The sequence below is a fragment of the Balaenoptera borealis genome, assembly GCF_965194805.1.
Source record: "Balaenoptera borealis genome assembly, chromosome: 2".
Lineage (NCBI taxonomy): Eukaryota > Metazoa > Chordata > Mammalia > Artiodactyla > Balaenopteridae > Balaenoptera > Balaenoptera borealis.
The window spans coordinates 77,149,986-77,165,164 of NC_138867.1; the positions used below are offsets into that span (position 1 = coordinate 77,149,986).

Below are 15,179 nucleotides of genomic sequence, written 5' to 3' on the forward strand. Positions count from 1 at the left end.
TAAGGTGAAACAAGGCCATGCTTTGCCTTCTTGTTCCAGTTCTTGTACTGTAAACAAGTGTCCTTTTTGCAGACTATTTAGTGCCATGTTTTTCACATTTTTGTGCTTTTGTTGGTGATTTTGTTCTCTGAAATGGCGTCCAAGTATAGTGCTGAAGTGTTAAGACAGTGATGTGTCTTATGGAGAAAATAAGTCCCATTAGGGCATGAGTTACAGTGCTGTTGACTGTGAGTTCAGGGTTAGTGAATGAACAATATATATTAAATAAGGCGTCTTTAAACTGAAACACTCATAAAACAAAGTTATATATTGATTGGTCGATGAAAATGTGACCAGAAGCTTGCAGGAACCTAACCCTGTATTTTCCCTAGGAGTAATGATTCAGTATTCACTAATTCAGTGTTCTCAGAGACTTTATAGAACATAATCACTGATAATAAAGACAATATATTATAATTAATGTACACCACACACACACACACACACACACACACACACACACACACACACTGTAGCACATATATCACCTAGTTGTCTGTTGCTCTGACTGAACCCTGATTGACAGACCTGAAAGGTTTAGTTATAATGATAGTGAAGCTCAGTTCAAGTTTAGGTATTAATGATGGTGAAATTTAATTATAATAATAGTTCTTTACCTAGTAGTTGAACTGTTCTCCAAATTATTTCCTTCAAATATGTAAACATGTATGCAACTTTGCTTAGCGATTAGCTATCTCTTATGGTTGTTATATGAGGTAGTTCATGTTCAAAACTTCTACTCATTCTCTGGCATCTGTGACCAAAGCAAACCCATTTCTGTTCTGTAACATAACCAGACACCACTGCTCAGTTTGTGTTTACCATCAAAATTGTGAAAGCCAAAATCAGAAAGTAATGAAAAATGTCACTCTTTCCTCTTACCTAGAGATTAGAGACTAAAGTAACACACCTTTTAGGATGGAAATCAATGCCACTCTTAAACTGTCTGGAGCTCGCCTGCTTCCTCAGGCGCTCACCCCGCTACCTCTTTTCTTTCAGTGGACAGGCCAGTCTTGTCTTAGCCCCCTATGAATGTCTTCTGATCCATTCCAGCCCTTACTCCTTACACCGCTCTGTTTCTTTTGCCTAGAATATCACCCTGCATGTCTTCCTATAATCCAAGTCCAATCTAACACACAAGGTCCAGCCAAAATCTTTTACATGAAAAACTTCTCTAGACTCTAGGCCACAGCAATGTCTCTTCTCTGAACTCACAGTCTTGACTGCCTATTGGATCACTGAATCCAATTCCCAGTAGGATAGAAATACTCTGAGACAAATACTCTGAGATTCTGTACAGCAATCCAGTCCTTGTCCTAATTTTCAATTTATGTACAACTAATCTCCCTAAGCTTCAACAGCAACTGTCTATATTACTCTCACGTTGTTTCACCTCTTCATCTTTACGGAGTTTGATGGTAAGCATCTTCAGCTACTTAATGCATTTCTGGTAGTGGGTCAGACCCATGCTGTATGTTACCAATAATTCATTCAAAGATTCAAGGCAGAACAACACGCTTAATTCACAAAATAGAACTCCACATTTCATTAGCATATTTTTTCACCTTAATAAAAAGCACTCTATACATCTCTCATCAAACACGTACCTGCTGAGACTCGGGGACAGTCAGGCAGCATGGACTCCACTGATGTGTCTAATGGTTCTGAGCTAGAGACCCAATTACAACAGTTCTGCAATGTAATAGAGACAATGTTCTGTTGAAACATAATTTAAGGCAAGACCAACTTGTTAGGCTGTAGAGATTAATTTATCCTATACAATCAACCACTATAAGTATACTCTATTTTCCATACTCTGTAAAAAATTCTCTTATATAAACAGTCAGTAATTATTCATGACCAATATGACTGTGGAAAAAAGTTCATCTTCTACAATTCAGCAAGTTATCTGTCCTGATATTAAGAAGACATGTAACCTTCTGTGAACTATGATGCAATATACTCATAAGAGAAGGCTAGGATTTTAATTAAAGGAAATTGAAAAGGGTATCTATTTTTAACTTTTAGATGGAAATAAATATTAATTTGAACATGTGAAGGAATAGTGATATTTTAAAACTATAGTCTTTGTCTTTGCAATACTAGAGGAAATAAATTCTGCAATTACTCCTCAAAATCTGGCCCATATAAATATACTACCTTTTAATTTTTACTTCAACTTGGTTCAATGGAGGCTGTATCAAACCGTTCAAAAGAAACACAACCTGGTGAATTGTAGCTGTGTGTCTGAGGACCCAAATGCTTCAATATTAAGGATAAACCTCTAAGATAATGATGATTTACAACTCAGACAGATGAAATAAAAATAATCTATATTCCTTCCATATATTTTAAGTGTGTATTTGAAGTCTGGCTTTAAAAATGTGATTAACCTCATATGGCTTTAAAAAAATTTCCAACATACGCAGACACACACACACGCAGACACACACACACACAATGAATTTCCAGACAGATTTTATTTTAAAAGAAATCATCCTATCAATCATGTTGGAAAAATCGCTGATTGCTATTCTGGTAAACAAGCATGTATTGTGTATTTTTAGATGCTTGCTGTCCTGGTTGTGCACCATGGAATCCGTCCTCACTGTGGAAAGATCCTTGACTGGTAGATCAAGTGTCTTATTGTATTTCCTTAATTCATTCTGTCTGGAAGAAGATGTCAGCTGTGTTGCAGTGAGGAGAGAATTTCAAAGGCCCCAGTCCCCACCAATAAAGGCCGAGGAATGGCTTTTGAATAGATTTGTCAAGGCAACCCTACTGTTCTGGGACCAGGGAGAGCAGGAATAACATAAAGGAAGGGTTGCTGTATGAGATTAGAAAGTGAAGTTCACAAAGCATGGCAGATTTTTGTAAGAAACAGTAGATCAATGAAACTATTGAACTGTGTGGAAAAAAAAACCATGAAAACAAACACAACATCTAGTAATGTTCTTAACTGCTTTCTCTCTTTTTACATTTAAAATGGATAAAATATTACTATCTTCATGTATTATAAAAGCTTGATGGTTTAAAGTGGATATGTATTCTATAATTTTCACTCCTAATCTTAATTAGCAGCTGAATGTAAAATTATACAATGTAAGGGAGAAGAAATTATAAAAGAAATAGGGTTTTGGAAGATATTTCGTACATTTGAAATAAATAAAATTAATATTACTATTGATAGAATACCACCTCAGAGAGTTCTAGATAATGCAGATTAGCACACAATTAGCCAGCTTTTATATACAGTGTGACACTTGCTTGTAAGAAATGAGTATTCTACAAAGCAGTGTCAAGATATGTAAATGGATGATTTGTTTTATCATTCATCACAACCCCTAATAAATTCAAAAATCATGACTTCTATAGGTACTAAAAATAGGCTTCCAATGATACAGGGAGATAGCTTCAATGAAGAATGACTTTCTCTTTCTCTCTCTTTTTCTTAAACAATTTAGTCTTTTCAATGACAGCAATTAGCTCTACCGACAGACAGGCAGCGATTAGGTATATATTTTAATTATTATTCATCCTAGTAGTACCTCCAAATCTGATGAAAGTCGGCTATTACCCAGGTGATATGTCAGTCTTAATACTGTTCACTTATACTTCACATGTGTAAAACTATGTCTTATAGGATATTTCCAGTATTAGTAACAGTGATGGTACATTATAGTATTAAGGCGATTAGCCATTTTCTAACTCGTCATTGACTTTAAAAGCCGAACAAAATGGATTTTATCCAAGTCACCTTTAACTCAAACATTTAAAACAAAATACAGGTTTACATTTTATGATCCTGAAATTTCAGTTTTTATCTAGGCACATGTTTAGGCTTTGATCTCTCATAAAAATAGGATGGAAAACAAACATCCTAAAATTAAATATGTCCAAAAATTCTCTGCAATGACAAAGTACTGGTATAGAATTGTAAAGGTCTGATACCATAAGTTGACATATATGTGTGGTGTGTGCATGTTTGTGTGACATTTCTATCCTACTGGGAAAAATATAGAGAGAAAAGGACAAAACAAGCTAAAAATATGTTTGCCATATGATAGAGTATAAAGAAACAAAATAATGTAAACAAACTGGGAAATATATGTAAAGAAGGAAATATGAGAAAGACATACAGCCATTACATATGAATTCAATCTATCTGAAATTCCATCTTATCAAATGCAGCCCCCTATTCGGAGATGTGTTTTTATAGTTTAGAAACCAAATCTCTTTTCACTGTTTTTCTAATGCTTATTTTATCCCTCTTCTCAATGCCCCAATTTGTACCCTATCCCAGTTCTTCAGTTGAGATGAACACTAGCTAAGTGTCTCGGATGATGACAGAAGCAGCCCACTAGGAAGGCCCTATCTAAACCCAGATCATGCTGGAGTGTGTTCCCAGGCCTCAGAGATCTTACTCTCAGTTGCCCTGAGCAGACAACAAGGCATCTGCACCAGAGGTACCAAAAGAGCCATGCTTGAGCCTCAGATGCAGCCCTGCCTCATCCCGACCAACAAGCAGAGAGAAAGAAGCCCCTGGCCAGAGCCAGAGGATTGGGATGGATCCTGTAACTACAGTTTCTCTGGGTCTGAGGGAATAAGAGAAAAAAAGGCAATATAGTGAGTGTCTTAAAGTTAAGTGTTTTCAACTTAAAGGTCTTTTACTCTGAAATTATGACTTTACAGGTTTTTGTGGTTGTAAATTGCCTTTTTCGTGAAATCCAAAAGTTTGGGAGCTATTAGTATAAACTAGAAGTGCCTATAGGCCAAAAGAGTGCTGAGTGACTATTTAAACCAAGGTTGACAATATTTCAGTGTAGATATGAAATGAATTAAAAAATTTTATAAAAAGTTTACACTTAATATATTATGTTTAAAGAGAAAAGTAGGTACTAGGTATTCCTGTGCAAGATATTTGGAAGTATTTGGAGATGCATGTTGCCCTGGTTGAGCGCAGATTTTTATTCATTTTTATGAGTTATAAATCATCAGTGTCTAGAGGTTGATGCTTAATATGGAAGGCATTGTGTCCTCAGACAAGAACAACTACTATTTATCAGGTTGTGTTTCCAGGACTGACACTCAGAACTGAATGGTGATGGTTAAGGGTTCATGACTATTATGTAGAACTAGACATCTGGCTTGGCTGGAGACTTTCAGAGGCCAGGGGTACGTCAGGAAATGACATTCACCCACTCAGCCTTTTTTTTTTTTAATAAAAACTATATATTTAAGTTGTACAACATGATGATTTAATATACATATACATAGTGAAATAACTACAGTCAAGCCAACTGACATGTTCTCCTTTACATAGCTAGCATTTTTCAGTGTGTGTGGTGAAAGAACCTGAAATCCATTCTCTTGGCAAATTTCCAGTATTCAAAACAGTATTATTAAATATAGTCATAATGCTGTACATTAGGTCTCTAGACTTGTGCATTCTATACTACTGCAATCTTTGACCAACATCTCCCTGTTTCCCCACCTTCCTGACACTGGTAACCACAATCCTACTCTCTGCTTCTGTGTACTCGACTTTCTAAGATTCCACATATAAGTGAGATCGTGTAGTATTTTTCCTTCTGTGTCTAGCTTATTTCACTTAGCATAATGTCCTCCTTATGCTAAGTGGGTTCATCCTTGTGCACTCAGCCTTTACAGGCCTGGAGCCTGAGGTAAGAAGTTCCTTTCAGGAGCTGCCTTTGGTTACTTTCTACCTCTTCTCACAAGGCTGGCCTAGTAGGTATGCTTGGTCTTTTGGTTGGGAGGAGATTTCGCTTGGAATCATTGCCATACGTAGCCCTCTTTGACCTTCTTTCTTTAAACGAAATTGTTATTTTAAAGTTATACAATTAATACAAGAATACAGTACCTAACCTTCTTTCACTGCTAATTAGAAGAATTTAAAAAAATCAGCTTTCTATAGTAAATGAATACTTAACATCAGCAACTTTACCATATTAATGTAAACATGTTTGTAAAACAAACAAACAGCTTTACTAATTTGTAGTGCAACAGGAATGACTAGGCAATTTGTACCATTATCTTACTTCCACATTTTAAAGCAGTGTTTGGTGAAATAATGGAGCCAATCATCAAGAGGCCAAAAGCACTGAGGCTTCATCTACAACCAGACTGGTGTTTTTATGGATAACGTTCCGGTTCAGCTGAGGTGTTTTTCTTGGCAGGGATATCTGCAAACTCTCTCAGTTTTTGAGCTGACTTTAAATGGAGCTGGAGTCAGAGGTGGTAGGGCAGTGGGCGGCGGAGGGCACAAAGGTTGCCCTGCCACAGCTTCTCCCAACACCTGTGCTCGAGACAACTGCCCTTTCTAATCGCTGAATCCAGGCTTGCTTGCTCTTCAGTATTTCACGGAGTCTTGCAGAGTGCACAGGGACTGAAAAGGAGAAAGAAGAGGGGACGGAGTTTCATCCTGAGTGCTGGGAAATCCTGGACTCCAACCTTGCTAAACCACACTGAATTCTCCACTAGGGGATCACACATTTAGGTGAGTTCCTGTAAGGATATCTGAAAGAGACTTCTATAGTCCCTCTTTTTGCTCTTGTTTCAGTGGAGAGCTCTGAGCAGGGATGATTTCAAAGCCCCATCAACAACGATCTAATCATTTTTATCTCTGGGATCTTATAGTGTTTTCTACAATAATACACTTGATTTCTTTATGTAGTACCATTTGGTTTTCAAGGGGTTGTCCTCTTGGTTATCACCTTTGATTCTCACAATAATTCATGAAATAGATGAGATCGGAATTATTATGTCTAGTTCACAATTATGAAACAGGCCCAGAAAGGCAGAGTGGCTTTCTCAAGACAGTAAGCCTTGGCAGAGTACCTGGTAGACCCAGGTAGTTCATGCTAGCTCCTTAACTACTGTTTTACCTAGTGAGTGACTAAGCCAGAATCATTATCAGTACTCAGTTCTCCTAACTCCTTGTTCTGAATTACTTCTCTTTTGTAAGATATTTTGAATACGCAAATCATTCATGAAACAAAAGAACAGTGTTCATCTATCTTATATTATTTGGGGGTGAAAAGGTAACAGTAATAATAGCTGTGCTTTACTGAACTTCTTTAAAGTGCCAACAACTGTGCTGTTTCCTTACATGTATTTTTTCCCAACCATGTTTACAAGATAGGTATTATATTTTATAGATGAGAAAATTGAATCTCAAAGATATTAAAAAACTTGCCCAGGACTACACAGCTAGGTAAGTGATTGACCTGGGGTTTGAATTTTGGTACGTCATAACACAAAACTCTTCACACTTCTTTATGCCTAAGGCATAATCGAGGGAATTGAAAGAACTAGGTCATTTATCAAATTTTATAAAATTTTCAAAAATCTTATAAAAGTTATGTCTGCAAAAAGATTATTGACAGCTTTGACTAAATTAAGATAAGTTCAATTACTGCCTATTTCAGTCAGATGGAAAAATGCACAGATTAATATATGCTGATTTTTAGGGGATGCCTAATCCAGTCTTAGAAATACTTAAAAAGTAAATCTAAATAAATTCTGTTATATTTGTCACCTGGAATGAGACATGAAGAACTCACAATGAAAAAAAATGATAAACAGGGATGCTTCTTGTTTGGGATAAGCCCTAAATTCTATATTGGCTGTGTGTGGGGGAAAAAGGTACCAACAGATCATTTATAAACCTTACTAGTTATATAATACTGGGAGCTGTTTACGTATCCATTTGGACCGATAAACTGCATAAGAAAGTATAGTCATAAAACACACAAAATTTCTCTTGGAAGAATTTAGGTCCTTGGAAATGAAAATTAAGGATGTAGCTAAATTGTGAAAGGAGAAAGGAGAAAAGCAATGTGGTCAGAAAACACCTGGGCGTTAGAATAGATTTTAAGAACCCCACCTTTACATGTTTATTATGAGTGGAGTAAAAATATTTTGGACTTCTGCATGATGAAAATACTTTTTCTAATGGAGAATAACAACAGTGAAAACAGATTGGTGATACGATAACACTATGGGATTATATAGTCTAGTCCTTCTGTTTATTCAGAACTCTTTTCAAACATTAGCTCTCTGGTCCTTATGGTGTACCATGAGTACTGGCAGAAGTTACTGTACCTATAATGAGAGGTCAGCTGAATAAATACCTGGGTATTCTATTAAAAAAAAAAAAAAAACTGGAAGAAAATCAGGAGGGTCAACCAGCTCATTCATATATATAAATATAAGTACTGATTTGATTAAACAACTGCTAAAGCGTGGCGTGGCTAATGTCAATTGCTTATAATATCAGGAAGATAAATACAAATAAAAAAGAAATTTCAGCTATATATCTGTAATAGGAATCAAGGAAATAATGAGCTGAAAGTTTTTTGAAAAATGGGAGCATGTTCAATGAGTCCTTGTAAATTCTCAGGTTCACAAGCCCTTAGGAAGTGTGAAAAAGCTTTCTTAGCCTGAGGCTGGACCACGACCAGCCCCTGGGTTTCTCCTAGCTCAAGGGTCTGCAAAACACTATTTCAGCTTTTCACTTCTTCTCCCCCTACTGGCAGCAGTGAGCCATCCATTTAAGAGGGGCACATATTGACCACTTCTGAAGAAAAGAATGAGACAGTGTATATTGGGCTTGTTTCTTGTAATTAAGCAGTACCAATGCTAAATACCAAAATTAAAAATCAGGGAATAATAACCTCCTAACAGATCATGACCTTATTCAGCCAAAGTTCCTACTATATACTGTATGCATACATATATTCTATAGAAAGCCAAAGGAAAAAAAAAGAAAGAAAGAAAAAGAAAAAGGGGATATTCTATAGAAAGCCAAGAAAAGAAAAAAGAAAAAGAAAAAGGGGAGGAGGGCTTTCAAAAAAGTAGTCTTTCTTCAGAAGGGTTTCCTATTATTATTTCAACCATGTCTAGTTTTCTCTATTCCCTCTTTCTGCCTCCAGAAAGGGAGTTTGGCGGTGGGAGGTGATATAAGTTAGTGGGGCTGCTCAAGATATAAAGGCTCGCACTCATTCATCTCAGCACTGAAAAAAATCATCTCACCTCTCTCATCCATTCTCGAATCGTTTTGCCAGCTTCTTGATGCCACACATTGTGAACAGAGTCTGTCAACGCCACAGCAGTCACCTTACTTTTCACATCTGCTTCTCGTTGAATCATCTGTTTTTAAAAAGGAAAATAAAATATTGGCCACAATTTTTTTCCCTACTGGGTGCAATCTGCTTAGTCATAGATAACAGTAATATTATATTAAAAATGAAAAAGCAATATGCATCTCTTGTTCAAATTTACTCTTTTCTACACTGAACACATGCCTTATTCTTGCCCAGAGGTGTGAAAAGACCTAATATTTTCTTTTCGAAAGACAATACCCCTTAAGTCTTAGAACTACGCAGCTCTATTATTTTCCACGTGGTTTGACAATTCAAGGATTAAAGGCATCACAGGGGAAAAAACGGGGAATCCCTGAAGGCTTCTTTTATAAGTTTCTTCCACCACGTCCTATTTCAGTGCTTCAGGGACTTGTACCAGGGGTTCACTGTTAGCTACTTAGGACTAACTTCTGCTAATTTTTAGTAGATGGCACGTCAGTAAAGAAAGATATCTTTGACTTTTCCAATTTAACTAGCCTGCTCTTCACCATGGCCTTGTAATTCCTTGGTGTTTTAAATGACCACAAAGATCTTTCTCTTCAAAGATTATCAATGTCATTTTGCTTTCTTTTATGCTGAAAAATGATTACATTTTAACTTCTTTCTATAGAATGTTATTTCTATAAAATTAAATCGTTCTAAAACTTAAAAAAGAGCCACTTGGCTTGAAGAAACGGAAGAATTCATCAGTGGTCTGCAAAATAAAGAAACTGAGAAATAATAGTTCTAGATTACAAGGATCATAAACATTCTAACTCTACTAACACTAGTAACTGATTTGACACAACAAATATAAGAAAGCTTAATAAAAAAATTAGTCACAATACAGTATCTAGTAGCCTTGAATTTTATAGCCATGCCTTCACTCTTTCTTTGCATCAAATGTCTTTTCTCCCTCTAAAAAAGAGCAATTTCTCTATCATTTACTATTAATTTATTGTCTATCAAAAATACATTACTGCATTAAAAAAAGGGAGAATTCTAAATGGTGATGAAAGCTCACACAGAAAACAATGCAAGCCACACTTCTAATACCAAATGATGCCTGTTGGCATTCTGAATTAAAAATGTCTCTCTCCTAAATTTCTTTAAACCCTGCATATGCACATCCCCTTTCACTAAACAGTACCTAATGGGAATCTAATTCACTGTTAATGCTGCCTCAGCAGCATTCCTGCACCCTAAATCTTTGTGCCTTGTGGTTTCTGCTTATGTAATGTGCAAATCTTAAAATCAATGTTGGTTATGAACATCATAATATTACTGCAAAAATTCACCTGGCAGTACCAATAATATTTTTAAAAGCATAAAATAATACTCTAATTCGATACTTCACATTCATTATTAAGCAGTTTACTACCTGCTTCTTGATTTTATTTTAAAAATAGATTCTTATTGGATTACAATGGCATTAGAATATAGAAATTTAAACTGACACTGGATAATAGACCCCCAAATTCCACAACAGTGAATCCACCTGGCTCATGAAGAACTTATATGTCCTTATTCTCATTTTCTAAACAGGAACACTTAAGAGATCTAGAAAGATTGTTGTTGAAGTTACTAAATAAGAACACCACACTCTTCTGGTAGTCTAAGAATATGTCTGCATTTAAAAATATTTGTGCTGAATTTTGTTTTGGTTGTTGTTGACACATGCTGACTTAAATTTAAGGTGACAGTGTCTGAAGGCACTAGATATTGAGGACCATTTGTGAAATGATATAAAATTAAGAGTTGAAAAGGCTGAGGATTTAGTGCAAAAGTAGAAAATCTGGGGATTAAAATTCTACAAACCTGGAAAAATATACAGTTGACAGACTGATTACCAGAGCGAAAAAACTTTGGTCTGTTTGTTCATCTGGCTGACATTTCACACAATGGATGGTGAAGATCTGTAACTTTTCTTCACATCACATCAAACCACATTAATAATCCAGCATGACACTCCCTTACATTGCTACAGTTCTTTACAGTTTAAAAAGCACTTTCATATTATATTACTAGAGGAGGGGAATGGTCAAATTCCAGAGGATCTCAATCAAGAGCTGTTTACAAATGAACCCAGTAACAAAAAATTTCAAATATTTGACTGTTTAGGATTAGTAGAATTTTAAATCGGTGAGAATCGTAACATTTTAGTTTTTCAGACTGTTTTCCTCTGTTTGGCCTTGCTGCAACTGGTAGTACTGGAACTTCTTGCAACTGCCATTTCCGTCCAAAGCCTCTGCTTCTTGCATTTGTTGGTGTGGTTCCTAGCTCCCATTCTCTCCCTTACTGCTTCCACTGGGAATGAGCACTGACAAAAAATGCTGGAGAATGGCAGTGGGGGGTAGACTGAACACAGGAATCAAGACTGTTTAAGAGACAGACCTTAGATGGAACACAGTTAAAGCAAGGAATGGGTGGAGGCACAGCTGGGCAGGAAAACGACTTCTTTAAAAGTCCACAGCAGAAGACCGTGATAGTCTGGAAAACCCAGAAATCTGAAAGGAAAGAAGCCATATGACCGAAGTCCTACTATACGTCAATCTAAGGTGGAGATGTGGTTTTTATTAGGATCCATGGATATGAACACCTTTGAAATTTTTGCAAAATTCTGTCTGTACGTGATATGAATATTTTTCTGGGAGAGGATGCTTAGCTTTCATTAGACTCTTAGAGGGATCTTAATTTCTAAAAATGGTAAGAGCTTGTGATCTCAATACCAATCTTTCAAAAAAGAAAGATGGCATTATTTTTTTGTTATAATGTCTTCAGTATGGCAGTATGGTATTGAGTTGAATAAAAGTGAAAAAAAAATTTTGATAACCCAGACATCAACGTCCTAAAGTTTCATGGCTTAATTAATGTATGGTAAAATTATAATTAAAATATTGTTTGTTTCTCTTTGTGTGTATAATATTTGTTTCTATCTGAGCAGCACTTCATACATTTCAAAATGAATACACAGTCAATCTCACTTCACTCTGAAATAATATTGAAATGTATATAAAACTTGTATCATTTCCCCCATTTCAGAGGAGGAAACTGAAGCTGGGAAACTGGTTAAAGGCCACACAGATATGACTCTATATCTGTGGCCATGTAAAGTGACACAGCTCTGACTTGACCATGACTTTATGTCTTGTGTTCTTTCATTTGTATCACATGGGGTCTATTTCTCAGTAATATACTATTACACTCTTATATAAATAAACTCATTTGATTAATTCTGTTTTTATATATACAATATTTCATTGACTTGGACATTTAAAAGAATGGTTAAAAAAAAATCCAAATCCAAATCAGTAAAGAATGCTGAAATTCTGAAAATCATGCTAAGAGAAATCAGCCATGAGCAAAATCACACTATCAACAGCATTAAAAATTATTACTACAGTTCTACAATAAATGATGTATAGGATAACAGGGAAAATTAAATATTTCTATAAATCATATAGATGATTTGAGAATACAAATATTTGATGCTGTCACCTGATATTTTTGTTTCCCCTTCCTAATTCTGTTCACCTATTCCATTTTTGTTATAATGTCTTTTCACTTTAGCTTATACACAATTAATCTGCTCTTTCCTTCATTGTACTGCATGCTCCCAGTCTGACAAAATTAAATATCAAGTACTTTGAACAGTAAAAACATATACCATCTGTATGCAGGCTCATCTTATTATTAAAATTTTTGATGGGGTTGAAATTGAGAGAAAAAAAATACCTATTATTTTTTTTCTTCCAGAGTAAGAGTAAGATTTTAAACATTAAGTAACTATAACAAGATAAGACAGCTTATCTGAGTGTAAGAGTATTTGGCAAGATGGAGACCAGAGGACCAGAAGGGCGGAAGAGCCAGAGTCAGTGGCAGCTACCTTTTCTCCCCTCCATGGATATGGTCCTTCCACAGGGCTGCTACCATCTCTCCCCAGAAATCAGGTAGGCCTTTTCTGTCCACCTAACCTACCTCACCATGCTTTCTCCAGTGCCCTCAAATGATGTACCTGCTTACTATCTTCATAAGTACCTGGCCCAGTTCAAATACTTCATGTCACCCTAAAAGTTCCTTAATTCCCTTTTTGTACCTACAAACTGTTTAACTTTTCTGTGGGTTTCATTTCTTCTAGAACTCTACCGTGAGCTACTTTTAGCAAAGGAAAACATAAAGACTCTTTTACTTCCACTAAATCAAATGAAAAAGTTGCTGTCCATTTGTCTTAGCTTAGAAGATAAGCTTTTGAAGGCAGGGAAATGTTGATGTTACGGGGATGCTCTACCATGAAATCTGTGGGGGTAGTTTCATGTCTCTACTCCAGGGCCTTGGATTTTGGAAATTATAAATCCAACCTAATACTAGATTCAATACTCCCAACCTGAAAAAGAAGTGAACCCTGAACTGGGTTGTCTTCACCCTGACCTAAAAGAAGAAACAGATAATTTTACTTTCCCATATTTGTGACCCAGCAGCCACAGCACTCAGAATAAATATGTCTTCTATTTTAAAGTCCGAGGGGACCTCCCGAAAGAGCCAGTGTGCCTTAGGGGTAGGGATGTATATATGTGCATGTAGACCCATATTTATATTTGCATATATATTTTAAACATGTTTTTGAGGGAAATATTTTAAAAGTCTTTCATCAGCAAAAGCCATTACTTTCTTTTTAAATTCTGACATGTGTTACACATATGTACTGTGAGGGTTACAGCATGTGAATCACTTGCACAGGAAAGAATATTCTCAAAGAAAATCAAATAAGCCATGTTTCCTTCAGATTAAGATCTGACACTACTGTACGTTTATAAATTTGAAGATCATTACTACTGTATGAGCATGAATGAATCCTTAGTCTGGTTGATAGCACGGTTGAGATTTGAGATGTCTTTAAAAAAATACGCATGTATATAAATAGATTAGCTCCCTCTAGAGCTTCTCAAGTTAAGATTTCAGATTAAGTTGTTCCAAAGTTTGGAAAGTATGAAAAGCTGATACCTTTTCGCATTTTCGTTATGCAGATTATAATTACACTCAGTGCTTCTACTTGAGTGAAGTCTTTATGTGGTTCGACAAACTCTGGTATTTTACCACAAGCCTCTCCCATCATTTTACAGTTCTCCCTGTATGTCCGCTAGCGAGTGGTGCACTGTCCTCTGTGCTATCAGGCCTACCGGGTTAAAAATGTGCCCTGGGCCAAGATGACTAATCAGCTGACAATGGGTTTGGTAGAGTCTTTTCTGTTAACGTCTTCCTGAAGATTCTTTTGTACAAGTCGATCCCAATAGCATACTACCCACAGAACAAATATCTTTGCTGCAACATTAAAACTTTGGTTCTGCCACCCAAGGCTCTTGAAGCACCTCTAGTGATTATAATGAAATACGCACACACTTTGGTAGATGAAATATGAAGCCTAAACTGCCCAGCAGGAAATTCAGACAAGTATGACACTCAGCTCTCACATGTTATAGTTCACACTTCTCATGTGCATTCACTTTTTTTTTTTTTTCCTCCTTCAGAAGTAGAAGCTTTCCAGTAAGCAGTCTTCATAAGGAGTGCGGTGGTTAGATTCAAGGACCTTGGAGTCAGATTCCCTGGGTTCAAATCCCTGCTCTGCCACTTCTGGTAGTAACACCTTGAGTGAATTATTTCAACTTTTTCAGTGTCTCTATTTCATCACATGTAAAAGGGAGATAATAAACTAAGTCATAGAGTTATTGTGAGATGACATGAACTAAACATAAAGCAACTTGCAGAGGACCTGACACACGGTACACAATTATAGTAGAGGATCCCACAAAAACACACAATGCAAACTACTCCTGATGTGTAAACTAGTGCATTCTCCTTTCTCAATGTAGAAGGTAACAGAAGCTTAATTTAGAATGCATTTAATGACAATATTATTTTTTAAAGGGTCATAGATCCATAAAGGAAAAAAATTTATGAAGGGCTGCTTTTTCCTTAGAGTATGTGGTTCAATAATTCTAA

The 15,179-nt window shown here is 36.1% G+C and overlaps 1 protein-coding gene across 10 annotated transcripts in view; it reads right to left on the reverse strand.

Moving 5' to 3' along the window:
• Window positions 1-15,179, reverse strand: part of ARB2A (ARB2 cotranscriptional regulator A) — a 430,201-nt gene that overhangs the window by 151,063 nt on the left and 263,959 nt on the right. For 9 of the 10 annotated variants that reach the window (XM_082378256.1, XM_082378255.1, XM_082378263.1 and 6 more), the window contains 2 exons: window positions 9,094-9,210; window positions 1,647-1,731 (listed from right to left, as the gene is read on the reverse strand). In XM_082378256.1, the coding sequence (XP_082234382.1) occupies window positions 1,647-1,731; window positions 9,094-9,210 (202 nt within the window). Of the gene's footprint in view, window positions 1-1,646; window positions 1,732-6,008; window positions 6,446-9,093; window positions 9,211-15,179 lie in introns of those variants that run through there. The other variant, XM_082378262.1, reaches the window with a different exon arrangement.